The sequence below is a fragment of the Caloenas nicobarica genome, chromosome 2 (genome assembly GCF_036013445.1).
Source record: "Caloenas nicobarica isolate bCalNic1 chromosome 2, bCalNic1.hap1, whole genome shotgun sequence".
In the NCBI taxonomy this organism is placed as follows: domain Eukaryota; kingdom Metazoa; phylum Chordata; class Aves; order Columbiformes; family Columbidae; genus Caloenas; species Caloenas nicobarica.
In genome coordinates this window covers 71,579,129-71,601,226 of record NC_088246.1, presented here as the reverse complement: position 1 = coordinate 71,601,226, position 22,098 = coordinate 71,579,129, and the positions used below count along the sequence as shown (strand labels likewise).

Sequence of the window (22,098 nt, the reverse complement as noted above, 5' to 3'; positions counted from 1 at the left end):
TATTTACTACAAGTGCCTTGTTATCAATTAAAAATCTGATTCAGTACCTTTCCTGTGAAGCCTACGAACCATTTTAAGTCCTATATTATTTGTCCATGTTTGTGTGCACGCATATTTGGGGTATTAAGTGAAAAGCTGTGTAAATTCAAACTGAAGTAGAGTTGAAACCCCTTTAATGTTGAATTACACTAAGCTCATATAAACCAACTGTACTGAATACTCAGACAAGGGGTTGTGATCGTTTATCTAACCAAGGGAAGCAGTTACAGAAGGTAAGTACGGACACCCGACTCCAGAATACTGCCACTGCCACATGAACAATCTCGGAACAGCACCAATGATGCTCACTTTGTTTCAGTGTCAGAGCTTACACAGAGATAAGCTGCAGTTATATCCTATTTTACATCGCTACAACAGCCTGCATTTCATTCATGTCTCCAGACTTGGCTCAGTCTTTTTTCTGATTTTCTCTACCTTTACTTTTGCTACACAATAGTACAGCTAGTTGACCATGTTCTCTCCAGCTCAACTTTGTTTTTCCTACTGTGTCTTTGTAATAAGACTTAGGATAAAATCCTGTTCCCACTGACTGAGAAGGTCAGGAATTAAGTTTTTGTTTAAGAGCAAAACAGATTGTGACATTTTATCAGCATTACAAACTTTCAAATGTTAGATAATTGTTTTTTATAATATAGCTCAGGTCAAGGACTTCAAAAAATAATATGGGAAGGGAGGAGAGAAGGTAAAACCTTACTGATGTAGACTCTTCCACCTAAAAATTTGTATCATATTGTGAATAAAAGTTTTCAATCATCTGAACCATGGGTGCAAAGACTTTTAAAAAAGTTAAATGCATGAAGTATGGCCATGGTAAAAAACCAACCAACCAACCACTTTGCTTATAAACTCTATGTATAACTCCATGTCAAGAACTGTAAAGTACGATTTTTTGTGAATGTATGAACGGAATGTGATCATCATATTTTAAATAATTTTAACATGTTCTTTCATACAGTAGGAAAAGTAATACATGACAAAGGCAGATCATATTTTGAGTCAAATGAACAGTAACTTTTCAACACTGAAATGAAAAAGTGTATGTATTTTTAGTATATGCATTTAAGTGAGACAAAAATGTGAAAGACAGATGCAGCTATTTTTATTATTTTAGCTGGCTTTTTCAGAGCCAGTTAAAAAGAAAAATATAAATATTGCATATTATGAATTTATTTTTGCCTCGTTCACTTAAGAAAAGTTGCCATCTCTTTTGCTACTTCTGAGAATGATCAGTCAATTTATTAGGGTAAAAAACATTCATTACTTTTAAGCAACAGATCAGTTTGGAGGTATATGTCCTGTCAGAGGTTTACATCCTTATAAAAACTATAGCAACACCAGCATTGACTTTTTATTCAGGAGAGAAAGTAAGTAGCTGCCTTCATGCTGAGCTATTCCGTTTCTTTTTCTTCTTTTGCAGTGGAGCTTCTGATTTGCTCTTCTCTGGAGTAATTTTTCTTTTTGCTGTTTTATTACTTTTTTGAGTCCGACAAACTTTGTTTTTCCTGACTATTGATGATTTTTCATCTTCATTTGCTGAAAAAAGCGGGAAATTAATCACATTGATATTTATATCCAGTCTTTTTAGTCTAAAATGGCACAGAAACTTATTTGTATCTCATTTTAAAAAAGGAGTTATAAATGATTTTTTTTATTTACAGTGCAATGTGCCATTTATGCTAGTTTTGCCTGTGATATGAAAATATCTGAAGACCAAGTATGTAAGTAGATTATGACACACGAAAACAAAAAAAAATCCCAAACCCAAAACAAAACAACACACTGAGCCAGACTTCCTAAGGTTGCCCAACTGCATTGGCCTCAGACCTCATTTTGCTTATAGGAAAAAAAGACATGCAGTTCTATCAAACTGTTTATTCATTTCTTATCTGTCTCAAAAGCTTCACAGTGTCTTCCTCAGTGCATTATTCCAGTAAAGAGAAACAAAACTTTGATGTAATAGAAGTTAGAACAGGCTTATGTCCTCCAACATAAGTGCAGGCTTGAGACACGACCAGATTGGTAAGGATATCTGTATCACCTGCCGGTGTCATATCCCAAATTCTTCAAGATACCAAAACTTTTTCCAATGCATACAGTAAAAAGCTCCCACTTGGTAAATTCTGTTTCACAGTCACATTAACAACTGAAAATACACACAGCTCTATTACCTTGAGAGGATGTTTCAGCTTTCTCAGATTTTTCTTTTGTTTCTGAAGCTTGGTCAAGCCATACTGCAAGACACGTCAGCCTAGCTTTGGTGTTGACTTCACACAGTAAAGATGGCACATCTTTTATCTGAAAATAATATAAAAAAATAGAAAAATATTAAGTATTAATTAAGATAGAAAAAGATTAATTAAACATTACCTATGTTTAAATTTGTTGCAGTATTTGAAGTGAGAAAGTATCTTACTCCCCACCTTCCACTTCATTTCTGGTGCCTAACAATGTTTAGAACTAGAGGCTGTTAATGGTCACATGTTACAGTCCTGTTCCAGATACCATTCCTCGGTGGTTTTACAAAACACTCCCATAGCTTTAAGAACATATCTTGATAAGCAAGATCAGTAGCTTTCAGGCACATGGGCATGGGGGTAGGTTTAACACCAGAAGTACCTAGATGAGTCACAGATGCACACAAAAAAAATTGTTAATGGTTTCAGAACTTTCTCCAGAGTAAAAGGTATTTTTTGGTTCAGTGAAAATAATTTTAATTAAGTTATTGCATCAGATTCCTTTTTTCCCTCACAAAGACAAATCTGCTGATTAAAAGTAATCTCTTCAGAGTATGTTTCAGTTTGCTTAACTGCAATGGTATCAGGCAGCTCTGAGAATACTTGAGCAAATGTCCTATTACAGATACTGGGGGATAGTGTCACAAGGACATGTGCAGCATAACAGCATCAAGCATCAGAAATTACTTGTATTAGGATATTCTGACTCACAGAGCTGGACAGAGCAGCCCACACAGTTATACGAAGTTTTACAAAATTTTGTCTGCACAGGAAGAAAATCACACATTTGGCCAAAATAAAGACGATGTTACAGAGAAAGTTAGAGTTCCCTCATCACTGTGTCAATTATGTACAAGGGGAACAGAAATTTGACGTGAATGGAAAAGAGAGATTTTCACTACTGCACTTAAAAGTATAAAAATAATCAGGGAGGATGAAATTAAAAATGGGCAAATTCAGACAAGATATCTAATATGAATAAATGTTGAGAGATATATATCTGAACTATTCAGGATACTCATAGTGGAATATAGTAGATCTTTTATTACTAATCATTAAATTAAAAAAATCTTACTATGATTTCAAAAGACAAACCCCAGAGGAAACAAGAACATGGAAAACTTTAAAGATATGATTCCTTGTTAGAACTGTGCTACTCAGAACTGTTTGAAAATACAGGAAATAAAGGTATCCAGTACATTAATGTGTTTGAATTTTTCAAAAGGACAACTTTTTCCTCCTACATGAAGAACCACCACCCCCCTGAAAACATACAGTTTGTGTTCTTAAAAGAGTAGCAACAGCCATCAACATTACAAAAATTCACGGCAGTCCTTAGAACATATATAACTGATTAGACAGTCATAAGTCTGGCCAGGTAGGTCTACAGGGAAGCAGGACTTCACATAAAGAGGAGATGAGACCTCCATAATATTGTCTGATTTTATAGTTTGTTTAAAAGAAAATTACAATCATAGAAAAATATACAAGTGCATAAAAATATGTACATAGACATACTCATCTCTACTGAATATAACACGGAGGGAGATCAAGACATCCAGATTTCAAGTTAAATTTCCTCAGTGATTTAAAATTAATCTTTATAAGAGAACTATCTACAATTTTGGTTGTCCAATATTTTTCCATAAATGTAACAAGCAGTTTAATAGACCAACCTTATTAAGATCCAGATTCCACATTTTAATGTAACCATCACTGGATGCAGTAACAATAACATGTTGTCCTTCTCTTTCAAAACTATAGATATCTTTTATTCTGTGAAGAAAATGCAATACTTTGTTACATTATAGCATGGCAGTTCAGAACGATAAGCTGACAGAAATTGAAGATGAATAGGCAACAGTCTAAAAATCAGTTTGAACAGAACACCCACAAATGACAGGCAGGAACTTGGAACAGTAATCTGTTTTGAGTGCTGTCACTTACAGTCGGAACACTTGCCATTGCTGGGCTTGTTAGGATTCAGCTCTGAACGCTTTAATACTTTCAATACTTTAACCACATCGATGACATTTTAGCTAATGCTTTTGTGTTTTGATGAACTAAAATCAGTATTTGGACAAATATTTGGTATTTGACGAGAACAGAGAATATGTGATTACCCTCCTGTTGTCTGGACTGAGTACAACTGGTTTGTTTTATTTAAGCATTCTAAAGACTCAGAATCTGTAAAGATTGGCTAAACATTCTTTAGATGGTCTTGCACAAAAACATTGGTACCAAATTTCAGAAACACATAGGCCATACACACAGAAGTGTGCACCTGTGTGTGTTTATTTTTACACACATGCACATATATAAATAAAAACATATACATGCATTCTATATAAACCCAAGTAATTTAGCAGAACCTTTTCTGTTTTGCTTTCCTTAGCTGCCATCTTTCCACTTCAAAGCTTTGATATACCAGGGGTGACCATCCTATGGTTCTAGAGACATTACTAGCCTCTGAGCAATTCCACCTCAGCCAGAGGTGGGCGCCCTATTTCAGGCCTTGCAACAGGGATGAGCCTGCTGGGTAGTTCAGAATCCAAACTGCAAAGAGGGCAACCGTTACACGGACTGATCAAGATAAGACAAGAAAACATCACCAGATGTCTTACTACCAAATTTTCCCGTCCAGTACAGTCCAGTTTTGTAGTGGACCACTTGGAATCCTGTACAGCCATTTTCATCTATCTCCTGCCTGAGAAGCACTACAGATCCCACTACAGTTCTGATATAACAAAGTTTTGGGAAGGAAAGAGAGAAATAAGACCTTCTACCTGAAAAAAAAAGGTTAACATAAATCCATGCCAGTATATCGAGATCTTATATTTAAGACATCTATTTAGATATGATGTTTCGATCTTACACTGAGACTTAAATATTTTTTATTGTACTTAGATCGTAAATTTAGAATGATAATATTTCTAATTCTATACCCTGTTGTTTTTGTAACGTGGATGGACAGCACAGTACTTGTCCTCACACTAAAAGCAAACAAGTCTGTCCCAAATTTGGAACTTAGCACATAAGTAAATTTACTTTCTGTACTAAAACAAAACCAGTAGTAAAATATGCTGAACATTACAAGTCATTGAACTTTACTGAGTACTCAGCATTGCCATAAATATTTAAATAGTAAACAAATACAAAATACCTGTTTTCATGAGCTTTAAATTCACAGAGGCATTTTTGAGAGTCACAGCTGTAGAACCTTATCATTTCATCATCTCCAGCTATGGCAAGGACAGAATCCTTGGAATGCAAAAAAAGAAATTCAAGTCTGATTAATTTCTTGTGTTCTGAACTAGATAATTTCCCAGCACCTTTCTTTTTTGTACTTACTGTAACAAAAATAAGTGAAGAAATTCTCTTCTCCGTTGTGATAGTGCCAGTGATTGAAGCTGTGTCAAGTTTGTAGATATCCACTTTATTTGTTATCACGGTCACATACCTCTCTCCATCAGGGGACCATTTAATTATGTGGGCATCTGTAAACATTGATACATTTGTAAACACATGTACACAGGTCTTTTGCACTCTATATTGCATAAGAATCTAAAAATAAGAATCTTTAGAAGCTACTAGACACTGTTTTCTACCTAAACCTGAGAAAAATGCAGGAAAAAAATCAAATAACCTAGAATAAGCAAGTAAAACTATGCTCTTAAATGTTTATTTCTGATTATCAGAAGCATATAAACAAAACAAAACACATTTAATTAAATGTCCTGACATCATATTTCAAGGAAAAAAATACTTTAGTGTAACTATGTTTTCCTTTTGGTAAATGATTATTACTAAGGACATAAGCTTACATATGCTTGCCTATATGTGTAAAAAAGGCATTGTGAAAGTTGCTTGCAATTAACTGACTTGTTGATTCAGTCTACTTTACACAAAAAATAAAACTTTCTAATTCCACTTTTTTCAGAGAATTTATACTGATAAACTCACTTTGCTTCAGGTTTTTGATAAACGCTGATCGTCCTTCTACGAGATTCCAAGTTCTGAAAGACAACAACAAATAACGTGCATTCTCTTTAAAAACAGCACAGTGAAACTGAAGTCCAATCTGCTGACCTGAGGCATCCAAAGGAAGCTTTTAAGCATCTCTATGCATTTTACTGCCTTCTTAATGTAAGAGAAAATGATGACTTCATATATCACTTGCACACAATAAGGAATTTGGAATATTTATTTTGTAAACCACCAATTGCAATGCAGAGCCCGATACCAATTTGTGCTTTGAAAATAGCATTTTATATATTTAAAACACATATATACAGCAACATGTGCACACTCACAGACAAAAATTACTTTTCTCACACTAAACAAAACCTGACAGCTTTCAGAAGTTTAAACAAATTGTGTTCCAAAATGCAAATGTATTTACACATCTACAAGTGACTACAAAAAGTCAGAGTGCAGCAAGAGGCTAGGAACAGCTAAGGGAGACCTTATCACTGTCTACAACTACCTGAAAGGCGGTTGTAGCATGGAGGGTGTTGGTCTCTTCTTCCAAATAGCAAGTGATAGGACAAGAGGAAATGGCCTCAAGTTGCACCAGAGAAGGTTCAGATTGGATATTAGGAAAAAATTCTTCACAGAAAGTGGTGTCAGGCATTGGAACAGGCTGCCCAGGGAAGTGGTGGAGTCACCATCCCTGGAGGTGTTTAAAAGGCATTTAGATGAGGTTCTTAGGGACATGGTTTAGTGCCAGAGTCAGGTTATGGTTGGACTCGATGATCTTGAGGGTCTCTTCCAACCAGAATGATTCTCATTCTAAGACTTTAAAATATTGCTGGTACCTAGAACTTAAAAAGACAAACCAAAAGATCTTTGAAACATTTGATGTCCAACTACGTTTTAGCAGTGTTGCACTGTCCAGTCCCTGCATGGAATTGTTGCTTATAACAATTTACTAAGAGTTACTGAATTGTGATTCTCAGCATTCCTTTATCAGTTTCGACTCACCTTAATGTTTTATCTGTTCCTACTGACAAAGCTAATTTCCCAGAAGGATGAATCGACAGAGATGTCACATGCCCCCTGATAAAAACAAACCAACATATTAGCCACATACATCATTTACAAGGAAAATAAACATGAAAACGTGTATGAATATGCAGAGTTAAGAAACTCACTTATGTGCTTTAATGGATTTCAGGCATTCCCATCTCTTTGTGTTCCAGATACAAATTAGTCCATCTTCAGCCCCACTCAGTAGATGTGCAGTACCATAGAACTCCAAACAAGTTATTGTGCCTAGAAATCCAAACCAGAGCTTTTAACAATATTGTACATACTGAATGGTTATCACACAGAGAACTTATGAATTAACTGAGAAGCTTCTAGTGTCAAAACATGCCAGCTACTACCCTACTCTTGGGCGAATCTACCCTATGACACAAAATTGGCAGGAGCTGTCGACACTCTCGAGGGCAAAGAGGCCCTGCAGAGGGATCTGGACAAACTGGAGAACTGGGCAATCACCAACCACATGAAGTTTAACAAGGACAAGTGCCAGATTTTGCACCTGGGACATGGCAACCCTGGCTGTACATGCAGACTGGGATGAGATGCTGGAAAGCAGCTCTGTGGAGAAGGATCTGGGGGTTCTGGTCGATGGCAAGTTGAACATGAGCCAACAGTGTGCTGTGGCAGCCAAGAGGGCCAACCGTGTCCTGGGGTGCATCAAGCACAGCATTGCCAGCCGGGCAAGGGAGGCGATTGTCCCTCTCTGCTCTGTACTGGTGCGGCCTCACCTGGAGCACTGTGTGCAGTTCTGGGCGCCACAGGATAAAAAGAATATAAAGCTACTGGAGAGTGTCCAGAGGAGAGCCATTAAGTTGGTGAAGGGTTTGGAGAGGAAATCGTATGAGGAGCAGCTGAAGTCACTTGGTTTGTTCAGCCTGTAGGAGACTGAGGGGAGACCTCATGGGGCTACAGCTTCCTCACAAGGGGAGGAGGAGGGGCAGGCACCAAACTCTTCTCTTTAGTGACCAATGACAGAAGCTGAGGGAATGTCAGGAAGATGTGCCAGGGGAGATTTAGGCTGGACATTAGGAAAAGGTTCTTCCCCCAGAGGGTGGTGGAGCACTGGAACAGGCTCCCCAGGGAGGTGTCACGGCCCCAAGCCTGACAGTGTTCAAGAAGAGACTGGACAACGCCCTCAGACACATGGTGTGAACTGTGGGGTTGTCCTGTGCAGGGACAGGAGTTGGGCTCGATGACCCTTGTGGGTCCCTTCCAACTCAGGACATTCTATGGTTCTATGAAATCTGAATAATTTCCTAAGTATTTCTTCACAACCCCCCCAAATTTTCTTGTTATATTCAACCACTGATGCTCTCTATCAGCCCTGCTGCGGCCATACACGTCTGAGCTCCAACTTGTTAGTTCTCTCAAACAGCAGTACTCAACCACTGTGGTGCAGGTGACACAGAGCTTCTATGAGTGATACAGAATGCTCCTATGTCAATTATCTTTTGCGTGGTTCACGTACATCTGTGACAGGACAAGGACACTGGGAAATATGGCTGTTGGGAGCAGACACCGTGAAGATAAACTGTCCTGGTAGAACAAAAATGGCTCACAAGCCATTTGTCAGCCTTAACTTCTTAAACAGTTAAAACTCAAAATAATTGGAAGAAGCAGTTATATTTGTGTGCTAATACCGAAAATGATTTTTGGATTTTTATGCTCAAAATCTTACCTTGCTTCTATCGTCAGACCATCATGGCTGCAACACCATCATTATTAAAGACTTAATTTAAAAAAAATCAATTTCCTTCTTCTGGCAAGGGCCAGTTTTTCAGCTATGTTCCTATCATTAATGCTTTTTATTAAGAAAAGCTCCCTTACCATTGTGCTGCAGCAGTGCCCCATGTTCTATCTTCTTTTTCATGTCATAGATTTGGATTGTCTCATCTCTGCTCCCAGTGACCACATATCTGTTATTCACTGCCACTGCTGACAATGAGGCAGAGTGGGCATGATGTGTAAAATCAGGGACAACCGTCCAGGACTGTAAATGAAATACAAAATAAACAGGTCTTTCTGAAGCTTCCCGTAATGAGCTTCTATTTCACCATCCTGTATTTTTTTTTAAAGCAAACCCCGAAAATGTATATGAGTAAAATGCAAAAGAATTATAGTTAGCTATAAGTGTAATGGGATCTTATTGGGTTAATGTGGTGTTAGGAGATAAGTACGAACGACTTAAGTGTGCAAACTGCTTCCTGTAATCGGTGTTGGGCTTAGTTGAAGCTGTGTGAGGAAAAGTATCTGCAGAGAGATAAATCTCGTGGACAACGGAGGCAGACTCCCCCTTCTCCCACCATTGCAGGCTGGAGACACGCCTTCCACCTGGCAGCGGCCCCCCCCCGAAACTATGTGGCATCACTCCTCTGCGCAGCCGCCTCTCCTCAGCTCTGCGCTGACAGGCTGAGAGGAGCGAGCCCGCAGCACAGCCCCCCGCAGCTCCAAGGATCCCCATCTCCGGGGGGCCCTTCGCGTTTCCCGGGCCAGGCAGCGGGGTGTCCGCGGGCCGCTCCCACACCCCACGCCACCAGCGAGGGGCCGAGCCTTGCGGCTGCGGGAGCCCGCCCCGCCCCCCGCGGCGCTTTAAAAGCCCACTCGGGGCGCCCGGCCCCTCCACTCCGGAGCGAGGAGCCGGTGAGTAGCGCGGTGCGCTCCGGCGCGGCCTTTCTCTCCCTCGGGGCGGGGGTTGGCGGGCGGCCGTTGGGGCGCGTGCCCCGTCTCTCCTGCCCTCACCTCGCTGGGCCGCGCGGCGAACCCGAAGAGGACCTGCTCGTAGCAGCCCGCCACCAGCTCCATGCGCCGCTCTCGGGGCCCTGCCGCCCTCCGCTGCGGGTCCGTCTTCCGCGCTGCCTGCGCCCGCGGCGGAGCACGCCGCGCCGGGCTGGGTTCGCGGCTGGCGGCCGGCAGCGCTCGCCGCGGAGAGAGGCTGCGGCCTCCGCTAGCCGCTGGGGAGGAGGAAGTGCCGGGGGGAGCGGCGAGGGCGCGGGCTTGGCGGGTCAGGCTCTGCGCGGGGCAGCCCGCGCGGGAGGTCCTCGCGGGGCGGAAGGAGCGGCTCGCGCTGCTGCTGATGGCGACGCGAAGGATGAGCGGCGTTAGTGCTGGGATCGGGGCGGGGGCGAGGGGGGAGCGCCGTGATCGAGGCCGGGGTGGGGGGGCCGGCGTCGGGGGAGGGGGCGCGAACCCATCTAGTACGCAACGGGAGGGGATGGAGCGGGGGGCGGCCTCCTCCCTTCCCCCGGGGCCTCAGAGCTGCCGCCTCACGGGCGGCTGGGCCGCGGGCCTGCAGGGCGGGGAGGCCCGGCGGCCGTTAGGCCGGAGCGCCCGGCGAACCAGCCCCTCCCCCACCCCGGGCGCTGCCGGGGGAGCGCTGCGGCCGCTTTCAGGGCCTCACGGGCTTTTAAAAATTATTATTATTATTATTTCTTCTCTTTCCCTCCTTATCTCGTAGCACAATAAACGGGAAGCGCGGTCCAGGCGCCAGTGTGGCCGCTGCGGAGGCCGCGGCCGGGCGGGGCGCACTGCCTTGCCGGGCGCCGTGGCCTCTTCCCGTCGTGCCGTGTGGCTTATAAAAAATGCGTCACTACACGGTGGCGAGGCTCGGGCCTGGGCTTGTTGGGCGGCTCGGCTGGGGGTCACCGCGCCGGCCTGAGGCGATCTGTGAGATTTTTTTTTCCCCCCCCCACCCCCCCAGCGCCTCATGTGAGCGAAATTAATGCAGGAGAGGGGCGGCTTGGCCTCCATGCTTGGGTGAGCGGTGTTCGCGCAGGTGGTTTTATTCGTGAAGAGCTTCATCCGTCTTTGCCAACACAAACATTAAAAGGTGGAATAAATGGGCTAGTAAAATGCGTATGTAATCCAGTTAAGGAGTTGCTTGAATTCTGGAGGTTGAAGCTGCCCCACTGCTTAAATAATAAACTAGCTGTGACTGTAGCTAGAGTTAAGGCAGATATAGGAAGTATGATGTTAATACATGCTGTTTTAACTGCTTTTAAAATTGTTGTTTTATAGTGAAAACATCAAGAGGCAACAGTCAAGATCAGACGGGGAAAGAGTACGAAAACGTAATTTTGCGTAAGAGTCTGTGATAACTGCGATTGAGAAACAATTGCATCACTTGCCTTCTGCTAGTCTTTTGGAATAAAACCGCTTTGTAGTGCACACCATCCTCTGTTAAATCTGCAAGAAGACAGGTAAGTTTAAAAAAAAAAAAACAACAAAAAACACAACAAAAACCAAAACAACAAAAACCACGTTATGCAGCTGTAAGTTCAAGAATTAGTATTTCAGAGCATGGAGGAGCTTATGGTTGATTCTAATAAAAGTAATGCTTGAATTAGAGGTACATCACTGGATGTTTTTATTAATAATGACTAACGGGATGAACTTGCTGCTTATAATTTTTTATAATGAGCACAGTTAGGTTTAGTAAGAGGGCATATGCTAACTTTGCTAGTATATACCTGTATTTAAGGGTTTGTTTGTACTGGATTATTTTTATGGCTTTGGATGGGTGTAGAGGTGAAGTGCATGGTTTTCCTGAATAACACCATGCATGGGTGCTGTCATTGTGGTATATGGCCATCCTGTGTCAGGTTAGCCAAATACATTTTCAGAAGCTGTGCTCTGAACTGTCACCATGTGTGGACAAGCCTTTAAGGCATTACAAACACTCTGTATTCATTGTATTATGTGAGTAGGGATTTGACCAGCCAGTATGTTAAATATATATATATACATTTTTGCATGGAAACAAAGGTTAAGCAATCAAGTATCTGCATAGAAGGAGCAACACGGGATGTGGAAAAAAAATCAGTGTATGTAGAAGTAGATGTAAAATACTTTGCAAATGAAGTTGTTTTGCGCTGAGTTACATTTGTTTGATGACGGGGGGGAACTTAAAGGATATTAGAGTCAAGAAAAAGGTACATACCTCTTCAGGGAAGTCTTTCACTGGTTTACTGATAGCAATAAAAGGTTGTTAATTGTTGCTAACTCACTGATAGTGAATGAAACATGTATATGGAAGAAGCAAAAGAGAAGACATACCTAAGAAAACGTGCAGAGAATGATCACATTTAGCTGTACCGTGCCGTCTTCCACCTTGTATGTCTCTTGTTTAGCACATAGGAAGCAACACCTGTTTCATCTGTATCGTTTGTGGTACAAGTAAATCAACTTTTAATTTGGCTAAAAGGGGAAAAAAAAACTTAAGGGGTTGTACAAAACACTGAAACCTCTGTTGCTTTGTTTTTAACTGTTTTAGAACATGGATCTTCTGAATTACTATGTTAAATGTAGGCCTTTCAGAAATAAGGATAAGGTATAGGTGACTTAAAAGCTCTCTGTAATTTTCTTGTGCTTTGAACAGTGGAAAAACTTTGAATTATTACAATTTAAGAAAGTGAAGATGACTTCTAATCATCCCATTGACCATATATCCTTATTTCTGCTGCTTTAGCAATGACAAATCAGAACTTAAATTTCTAAGTTCTGAATTACTAACATTAAAGATGTAAAGTGGAATAAACATATTTGAAAGTAATTCTTCTCAAGTTTAAGATTCTGTATCTTTTTGTTCCTCTCTGACATCTCTTTCAGCGGAAGGACTGCAATAAACTGAACCTGTGCAACCATATTCTTCGAGAAAGGGTGAAGACAGTTTGAACCATGGCAAGCCCGGTAAGATCATTTGGTCAGAAATTCAGGCTTGCAGTGCCTAAATGGCTTCCAGAACCATACTCAGAATTCCTAGTAAATGTAAAGCTGAAATAGCTAGCTTGCTCTGAGTTGGGTGTTCTTGTAGTCCTATGATTTCTTCTGATAACGCGGTAATTGGTGGCTGCCCTCTGGACACTTAATCACATCAACTGAAGCAGGTTCGGGGCATAACATTAAGCTTTGCAGTTTGGATTATTTGAGCATGAGTTCTTCTGAAGGACCTTGCACATAACACTCTCTATATAAGATATATGTAGAGGTGTTCTAGAGGAAGAACGTTAAAGCCCGCGTAAGTAAAAAATGCTGCGAAACACCATTCTTATTTTTGGAGATCCTTGTTCTTCAGAATCTTAAGTGAGGGAGGCAACCTGTGTTAACACAGCTGTTGTTTCCCTCCTCTTTTGTATAGTTGCCCCACTTCCTTTTTAAACTGTGGGGCTTGTTTTTTTGGCTTTGGTGGTGTGTGTGGTGGGTTTTTTTTTTTTTTCCTCCAAGAGGCACTTCTTTTGCCTCTTGCTTCCTGGCCTTGCATCTGGGTTTGAGTTTTCTCTCAGCCAAGCTAGTGCCTGTTCCTGGTCTGCTTTCTCCTCGTGTTCCATCAACTGGCCTCCTGTTGTTGTTCCTGGCCTAGGGGAGTGATTCACAGCTGGGTAGAGGAGAGGCATCTCGCATAGGAGAAGGATTCCTACCTAGGTGAGGGGAGATAGGGACAGCTGAGATCCCTTCTAGGCAAGAGTGGTGACTTCGCTGCCTCTTCATCATTCGGACGATGCTGCTGCAGGGTTTTTTGAGTCCTGGAGCTCAAGCGGAACACAGTCCAGTCCTGAAGCTAAATAACGTTTAGGATTGGCGAACATCAAAGGGCTGTCTCCTTTTTCCCTGGTTCCAAGAGGAAGCTGTCAATCCTTTAGCCAGCTTGACAAGTCAGGGGAATATGGCTGTTCATACAATCCTTTGGCTCTGTTATTTTTGCCAGGCGTTTTCCCCAGAGGCTGCTTTCCCTCATGGGAGGCGGAGGGAGAAATGGGACCCCAGGCTTCTTTCAAGGGCAAGGTGAATATGGGGAAATCACCTGTGGTGATGGGGAGTGGGAGGGAGGAATGTAAATGAGGCTAAATATTATAAAGGTGATTTTTTTTTCTCCCAACAGGACTTGATGGCGAAAAAAAGAGAATGTCTTCAGGCTTACAGCTGGTGGAGAACACCGCAGAAGAAACGGAAGAAAAAGAACAAAGTAAAACCAGCAAGAATAGAGTTTGTCCCTAGTAGTACTAATTTGTCAATCAGGTAAAGAAAAAGCTCTGACCCCTTTATCTGTTTGAATTGATAGTGACCAGTGAATGCCATCACTTACTTTTAAAATCCTGAAATAGCACACCAAATGTGCTGTACACTTAAGTATTGCTTATGGAAATCTATTGCCAATAGAATAGTGAAGGTTTCTTTATAGTTTGTCTCTCCCATAATCACTGAAGCGGTGGCATAATAGTCTTAGTTCTTTTGAATCATGGCTGTAACTTGAGTTAATAGTTTTTTCTTGGTATTTTTATGTCTCCTTCAACCTGCCTTCCCCTCCCTCACCCTGTTCAGGCAATAAATATTTCTTTTTAAAACCAACTTCTAAAAATTTTTTATGATTTTTTTTTTTTAAATAAAATGGGTCTTTGAAATGCCCTTAACGCAAAAGCAGTAGAATGGACCCAGAGAAACTGAGAACTGGAGTGATGGCATTGCACTTCTCGACATTACTCAGCAGAGTTTTTCAGTTAATACTATTTTCACATTCTGTCTCCTTATTTGTCCAGTGATAACTACCTACTTATATGTTAGGTATTTTAATGCTTCAGTCAGCTACTTTAGTCTCAACCTTGACAGTTGTTCTCTTATCTTCTTAAAGACCGGATTATTCAATATTTGTTGGAGAGCTTACTCCTGAAGTGGATGACTTCCAGCTCTTTGACTATTTCCTAAAGAGGTACCCCTCATGTCTTGATTGCAAGATAGCAACAGACCTGCTGGGATATTCTAGGTAATGTCTGTGAAAATGTGTAATGCTGTCAGTATATTTGCTTTTATAAGTAATATATAAGAACTTGTGTTGAAACTGTTTTCTGCATCTTCTTTAAAGGCAGGATGAGACAGATCAGTGTCTAGCTTTTTTTTTTAACAGCACAGGTCCTTGTGTTTTAAAACTTCCTAGTTTAAGCAGTTAAAGTGATAAGCTTCAATTTCGACATGCTTATCTGCATTAAATGAATTAGATGGTGGGAGAAAGGAGAGCCATGCACTGAAATCTGTGCAGCTGTGTTTACATACAGCAGTGAGTCCACTTAGTCATGTGCAGTACTGCAGGCAAAATAATTCCCTTTTTATGTGTGGGAGAAAAGTGTAAGGCCCGGTAAATTGTAGGGGGTTGGGAGACTGAATCTATTAATATTAGTAAATAAAGCCTAGCAGAAGTTAGACTGGCCAGGCAGTGAGTCAAGCAAGAGTGAGTGAGTTTGCTTTTGAGATGATGCTGAATGTAATAGACAGATTCAAGAAACTTAAGAGAAAACATATAAAAAGAATGTTAGTGCTGTACAGTGGTAGGAGTGGGTTAATGCTAACTGATAAATTAACTGCTGTAAGTGCAGAAATATGGAATCTGATAACACAGATAGTAATTAAAACGTAATTAAAATGTATTTGGTCACTCTCAGCAAATTGCATCTTAATGCCGTCAAAGAACAAACGTTTTGCTTCTGGCTCACGTTTTTCATTTGAAAGCATCTTCTGTGCATGTGAACGTGTCAGAGAGGTTGCTTAGGTAATGGAAGCTATAGTAGCTACTGTGTTCTCTTTTTGTAGAAGACTGGAATTGAATTAATTAGCTTCGTAACTGTTATGCATACTAGAATTTGTTTTTTCCCTTCTGAAAATTGTAGAGGTTATGCCTATGTCAGATTTGGTGAGCAAGGTGATCAGATGAGGGCACTGCAAGACTGCCAGAATGCACCAGGTCTGGGGGGAAAACGAATCCGGCTGAGCATAGGAATTTCTAAAAGGTAACAATTGAGTTATGCATTGATACAGTAATACTAAATAATCAGATTCTTGTAGCTCTGCCTTTGTAAAGTATGTGGCCCCCGATGCAACGGCTGTACCCATGATGCAGTCTACAAAACCAAAAATACAGAAGCATTATCTTTTGACTCCCTGGATTAATCAACCTCTCAGGATTGCTGGGGGAATTCACCTCTAAGTCTAGCCAGATTGTGTAACTTGACTTTAGCTGCTGTTGTAGCCAGCCTTAATTCTTATAGTAATGAAGCTGAATGCATTAATAAATATATTTTCCAGGTTTGGGCCTAAAGAAGGTAGAAGGGCACAACAAGTGGTTTTGTAGGCTAGGGTGCTGTTCTAGACTTTTCTCTCTAGTTTAGGCAAGCTAGCAGGTAGCTAGTTTTACAGTAGGCTGGCAGAGGAAGAAACAGTCTTAAATGAAAAAATACAGAATATAGAGGGAAGAAGCCAAAGGAAATGTTACTCAAACAGTTTGTTTAGAATACTATTCTTTGCTTTTTCAAGTGATTGGGGTAGCAATGGAATTGAAGTTGATTAGTTTTGAGGGTTTTTCACTCTGCCAGCTCAGTTATCTCAGTTATTTAGGGCAATTCAAGCCTTTGAACAGTTAGAGAATTGATACCAAATTTGATAAACTTTGATCAAAGATACAGACAAAATTGAACTTTTAATGTAAAACAGGTTCAGTATATTCATGAGGTTAGCTTATGTGTTCTGTTAAATAGTAAAAATAACAGTGTTTTTTTCCTCTTTGCCCTGGATAATTCTGCAAATGTTGCCTCTTTGCTTTAGAATGGAAATGCTCTTACCCAAGAGAGCACTGTCCAGAATTGCTCTGACTACATTATTTTGAAAGCAAGAGGAGGTCACAAAGAAACAGGTTTCTTCACTTCTGCTATCCAGAAGAGTGTCAGCAGTGTTTTCAGATTTTTCTTTCCTACGGAGATGTATGTAGAAAAGAAGCTGGAAGCAGAAGACTTTGAGACATCATGTCATTTGTTTACTACACTAGCAAGACAAGAGAGTATTTATTAGAATGTATGTGTAGCTTTGCAGTAATGAAACAAATGTAGGTATTAAAGTACACATCAGTAATCTTATCTCGTTTCTGAATGGCTGGGTACTGTATTCTCTTAGCATCAAAATATCCAGCCATCAGAGTAGTTTGTCATTAAGTCATTTATATAGGCAACTCTATTTCTGAGCTCCTTCACTCTGTGTTCTTGACAAAAAGCCTAGATATGACTTGAATGAAGTGGAGATGCAGAGAAATTGGACTCTGTGAACGCAGGAGGTATACCTGTTCGTAGTGAAGAAATCTCTAAGCATAGAGGATTTTTTGGAATGTGCAGCTGGTTATCTGAATGCATTTCTTGTAGTGTACCTGTGCTTTTGGACCTTGGTTGTAGTACAGACAGCACTTGGGCACTGATTCTTGTCAATAGTGTGACGTTTTCCCTGAGAGAACCTGCTCAGGAGAGAGTAGTGAAAACTAATCAGCAGGCCCATTGATTTTAAGAACCAATGAATTTTGTCATTTCCTGCTGCATTGGCTTCATGCTGGATAATGGCAGTGCTGACTTCACCTGACAGCTGTACTTTGGCAACTGTTTATGGACTAAGAATTTAGCAGGTGGAGGTAGACATGGCAAACTGGCAGGCAGTGTCAGATGTTTCTGAGAGTGGTGAGGTACTGAAAGAGGTTGCCCAGATAAGCTGTGGATGCCCCCCTCCTGGAAGTGTTCAAGGCCAGGTTGGACAGGGCTTTGAGCAACCTGGTCTAGTGTAAGGTGTCCCTGCCCATGGCAGGGGGGTTGCAACTAGGTGATCTTTAAGGTCCCTTCCAACCCAGACCCTTCTATGATTCTTCTGAAATGGATAATCTGACTTCATATCCTTGTCTCTAGAAATAATAAGATTTAGTATTAACCAAACAAAAGATAGAAGGGCTAATTAAGACGGAATGCATCTTTAAAGCAGCTGTGCTTGATGTATGTCTCTGGTCTTACTGAAGTTTTTCAGCAGCTTGCTTATATAGATACTAAAAATACTTGAATACAGATAAGCATCATGGCTTGAGTTAATCCATGAAAATAATCACTCTTGGTATTGGCAAAGGTGAGAGCATTTGCTTCTGTATAAACATGAGATCTTACAGTGTGACTTACTGTTGCTTAGGCAACTATTCAGAAAAGGTTCCTTTTAAACTTTGTGTAAACTGGAAAATTGTATAACTTCAGAACTGGGTTTGCAGTTTATTGCTCTCAAACTCTAACAGTATATAACTTCTCATGTTTCAGACTGAAAGCAGAATTCCAGCGGTACCCGTCGTACAACTATAATGATTATTACCAAGATTATCAGAACTACTATTCCTCACAGTGGAATTATGATCCTTATGCTGATTACAACTACAGCTCCTATACTCCCTATGACAGCATGCAAGCTGTTGGAGAGTGTTCTTTAGGAGATGCTGTTATGACTCCAGCTGTTTTTGAGGTAACAATACTATACACTTGTTTTGAAGGAGGAAAAAAAAAAAAATCACAAGTTGTACAAGTTGTGTCAGTCAGAGCAAGAAGTACTCCTGAAACTGAACTAACGTTTTCTGCTTAGTGTGGAGGTTGGAATAGCAAGCTTCATTCAGAGGTATCTTTAAGTGCTTAAGTAACGTGTCTGTAAAATTAGATCTGTACACCATTATTTGTTCATGTATGCCAAATAAGTTGACAGCATAATGGTGTAGGCTTCCTCTCTTCCTTTTGTTCTGAGATAATTTGCTTAAAGCAAATTAAAGAATTATTGTAAGGTGGTCTTATCTTAGATCAGCCAATTTATCAGTTACAACTTCCAGAAGTTGCTTCCAACCTGAACTATACTATGGTTTTATTTTAAAACAAACAAAAACACCAAAAAAACCAAACAAACAAAGCCACAATTCTACTCAAACAACACACCCCCCCTGCCTATTCTTGTAGTTGTGGGAGGAGGGAATGGTTTGGGAGTACAGAATTATTTTGGGTTTGTGATGCTTTCCAAAATGGATTATGATTAAACTTAAGAGATTTTCTTTTCTCCTTTTTTTTTTTTTAAGGAGACTTCAGCTATGACTGAAATCAACGATGACCTAATAACTGAAGGTAATGATTCTATCCCTGCAACTTGAATTTAGCTAGACTTGTGCCCTTTGACAATGCAAGCCAATGGCTATTGGATGAAGAATGTCTTATTCAGCTGATGTAGTGGGGTCCTCCATGGGTTATAGCTGAGATGATGTAGGATTTTAAAGCTGATAGTGTACAACATGTCAGGTAGAATGGGACACTGTCAGCAACACTTCACAGTAGGTTTCTTACAACTTTGCCTTCATTCCCCTTCTGAAGTGGTCTAATAGAGAATGTCATATTTTTGTGTTAATTCTGCTAAGCGTAGACTATGTTAAACTTCTTAATAGCCAAAAGCTTTGTTTTTCAAACCTGAGCTAAAAGCTTATGTTGCAGGTCCTAAAAGGATGCAATTTGCCCTTAAAGATAGGTACAAAACTTAATTGTTTGGCCTAGAAGGTTTGCAGACAGTTCTGTGTATAGAGACATCTTGTGTTAGTGTTGAGAAACTTTATCCTGCCTAACACATTCTGTATAAATGAATTAAATGTTTTTTGGGGAGTTTAATTGTTAGTTATCATTAAATCTATTCTTTATCTTGAAATGCCAGTAGCATTCTAGTTCACAAATTCCAAAAGAAGCTGGACTTGTCAGGTTTGTTAAAATTCTAGCTGGATAAGCATCTTACTACATTTACTGTTAAATCTATTTAATGTAGCTAAAACACATTTAGACATTTACTTGAGGTTTTTGTGTGCATGTCTCTGAAGATCTGACACTTGTACTTACCAGGCTTTTATTTTCAGATCCACAGCTTTACTTGGATATTGATGAAATGAACAGACAATTTATTGAGACAAGTGAAGAACTCTATGATTCCCTCATGAATTGTCACTGGCAACCTCTGGATACGGTCACTTCTGACATCCCCCCTGCTATTTAAGTGTCTTATATAGCATGACCGTTATGACCAAGGTGCTAAAATTACATTTCTTCTACATTACTCTAGATCATAAGTTTTAAAGCACAATGATAGGCTGGGTTTTTTTTGCTATGCTTTTGACAGTTTCTGTAATTTTTTTTTGTCCATCAATTGGAGCATCTTGAAATCATGTAAATATTCTAGAAATGTAAAGAGTTCAATGGGGTCTAAAGATAGACTTGACTGTGTAAATAAAATTTTGTTTCTGCAAACCTGCCAGCAAGGGATTTTACTTATGTATGTTAAGCACATTCTCTTCTGGCTTGTGGAATTTAGCTGGAGGCAGTAGGCATATTTCACCTGGTTTTGGTATGGGCATTGGGACACTGGTGAAAACTGACTCATGTATTTCCAGGTTGCCTAGGCAAACTTTTACAAGCTCTTACACACATGATCTAAGCAAGTGTGTTATTTGGGAGACACTTTAGGGTTTGCAATGAGAACACTTGGGCTCATTTTTTATCCTGCAGTCTGCTGCTGCTAACTGTACTACTGTTGATCTGCTAGGTCAGTTAGAATTCCTTTATCAATACGCTATTTTAAACATACAGAAGGACAAACATTCAGCTGCTATAGCTGCAAACATTCCAAAGACTAAGGATGATCCCTACTAAAAATTTTATTCCTGCACTTCTTATTGTTAGTCTTCTGAATGGACACTTTACAGCAAAGAAACTGGTATAACACATGTTCTTAAACCTAAAAATTCTTGGGGCAAAATAAGTTTGATTTAAAGGAAGAAAAAATAACCCATTGGGAATAAAAAACTATCCTAATAACAGCTCCTCAATTAAGTTGCACCCTCTGCTAGACATCTCTGTAATTTGTTCAGTCTTCATGCTCAGGTGTTTTATAGTGATAAAAGTTGTAATTTTAGTAGGATGACAGTTTTTGGTATTCAAGGACATTAGGGGAGGGAGCAATGAGGAAAGTTCTGCTTCAAGCAAGCAACTTCTGAGTGGCTTCCTCTAAACTGTTCTCATCTGGAAGTATAAAGTATTTTCTACTCAGACTACTTAGGCCCATGCATATGCAAAAGTATTTACTGCTTAATGTACATAATGGTAAAATAAGTTAGGCTGGAAACAGAATACTCCTCTTCCAAGAACAAAGGTAGCAGAAATTGTCATAGCTAATAGCTGTGGAAGCTACTAAAGCTAGTCAACACTGGTACTGCCATGTGTGTTTTGGGGGCAATCTAAACCATAATTGCTATGATGGCAGATAGGAATAAAGTTATCTGACATATGACAATGTAATTTAAGTGGTAGTCATGACCTATATGCTGTTCTTGAATTTAAAATAAATACTGAATTGCTGAGTGATGATTTGGCACTGGCAGGTCATTTCTAGCTGCTGACCAGAATATCCCTCTTTGCACAGTTTAATTTCAGCTAGGAATACTTTAAGTCTTGCCCATGAAATGTAGATGCTCTAAAACAGAAAAGGCTTTTGGAGTACTATAGGAAGTTTATTCTTCCTGGATTTTGTGCAGATGTATGTGTAGAAAGAGACAGAATGCAACAAACCTCATCTAGGCAGGGGGAGTACCATTGCAGTTTCAACAGCTGTTGCCCTGCTTTGGGGAGGGCTAGTTGCAAGGTAGCTGGGAGCTTAAATTTCTTGGGTGAATGTTTCCCGTGTGTGAACTGGTGAGTCTTTGGAGGGTAACAGTAGGGATGTTATTAACAGGAACATGACAAAGTGGAAACAGAATGAATGAAGCAAAAAGAATATGAGTGGGAAAGGGGATGCTTGTGTGCATGTATAGAGCTGTTTCAGCAGACTGCAGTAGAGAGGAAACTCCAGATAGTAGATGCAGGCCCTTTTGATTTGGATGGGAGTATTAAAGCTTCAGAAGCATACAAGATTTGATGCCACT

The 22,098-nt window shown here is 40.3% G+C and overlaps 2 protein-coding genes across 4 annotated transcripts; one reads left to right on the top strand and one right to left on the bottom strand.

The window, feature by feature from the left end:
• Positions 1–1,147: 1,147 nt before the first annotated feature.
• Positions 1,148–10,162, bottom strand: PAK1IP1 (PAK1 interacting protein 1). The gene is made up of 10 exons (XM_065629374.1): positions 10,080–10,162; positions 9,168–9,330; positions 7,448–7,568; positions 7,278–7,352; positions 6,258–6,310; positions 5,646–5,791; positions 5,458–5,555; positions 3,971–4,070; positions 2,229–2,355; positions 1,148–1,593 (listed from the first exon to the last, which is right to left on the bottom strand). The coding sequence occupies exons 1-10, from the start codon at positions 10,140–10,142 to the stop codon at positions 1,439–1,441; spliced, it is 1,101 nt and encodes a 366-aa protein (XP_065485446.1). The 5' UTR covers positions 10,143–10,162; the 3' UTR covers positions 1,148–1,438.
• Positions 10,163–10,341: 179 nt separating this feature from the next.
• Positions 10,342–20,428, top strand: LOC135985773 (tRNA selenocysteine 1-associated protein 1-like). Of its 3 annotated transcripts, XM_065629377.1 has the most exons (9): positions 10,342–10,437; positions 11,355–11,536; positions 12,945–13,025; positions 14,215–14,351; positions 14,962–15,093; positions 15,992–16,111; positions 18,431–18,629; positions 19,225–19,270; positions 20,041–20,428. In XM_065629377.1, the coding sequence occupies exons 3-9, from the start codon at positions 13,014–13,016 to the stop codon at positions 20,175–20,177; spliced, it is 783 nt and encodes a 260-aa protein (XP_065485449.1). In that variant the 5' UTR covers positions 10,342–10,437; positions 11,355–11,536; positions 12,945–13,013; the 3' UTR covers positions 20,178–20,428. The 3 variants fall into 3 exon arrangements, with proteins under 3 accessions (XP_065485449.1, XP_065485448.1, XP_065485447.1); XM_065629376.1 differs by lacking the exons at positions 10,342–10,437; positions 11,355–11,536 and adding an exon at positions 14,041–14,117 and having other exon boundaries at positions 12,942–13,025; positions 19,228–19,270; XM_065629375.1 differs by lacking the exons at positions 10,342–10,437; positions 11,355–11,536 and adding an exon at positions 14,041–14,117 and having other exon boundaries at positions 12,942–13,025.
• The last annotated feature ends 1,670 nt before the right edge of the window (positions 20,429–22,098 follow it).

Coding starts and splice junctions, on each gene's coding strand:
- PAK1IP1 (XM_065629374.1), bottom strand. CDS start 10,142: ATGGAGCTGGTGGCGGGCTGCTACGAGCAGGTCCTCTTCGGGTTCGCC. Junction 9,331..10,079: donor TCGCCGCGCGGCCCAGCGAG/GTGAGGGCAGGA, acceptor TTTCATTTACAG/TCCTGGACGGTTGTCCCTGA. Junction 5,556..5,645: donor CTTCACTTATTTTTGTTACA/GTAAGTACAAAA, acceptor TTGCATTCCAAG/GATTCTGTCCTTGCCATAGC.
- LOC135985773 (XM_065629375.1), top strand. CDS start 14,088: ATGGGACCCCAGGCTTCTTTCAAGGGCAAG. Junction 14,118..14,214: donor AGGCTTCTTTCAAGGGCAAG/GTGAATATGGGG, acceptor TTCTCCCAACAG/GACTTGATGGCGAAAAAAAG. Junction 19,271..20,040: donor CGATGACCTAATAACTGAAG/GTAATGATTCTA, acceptor TTTTATTTTCAG/ATCCACAGCTTTACTTGGAT.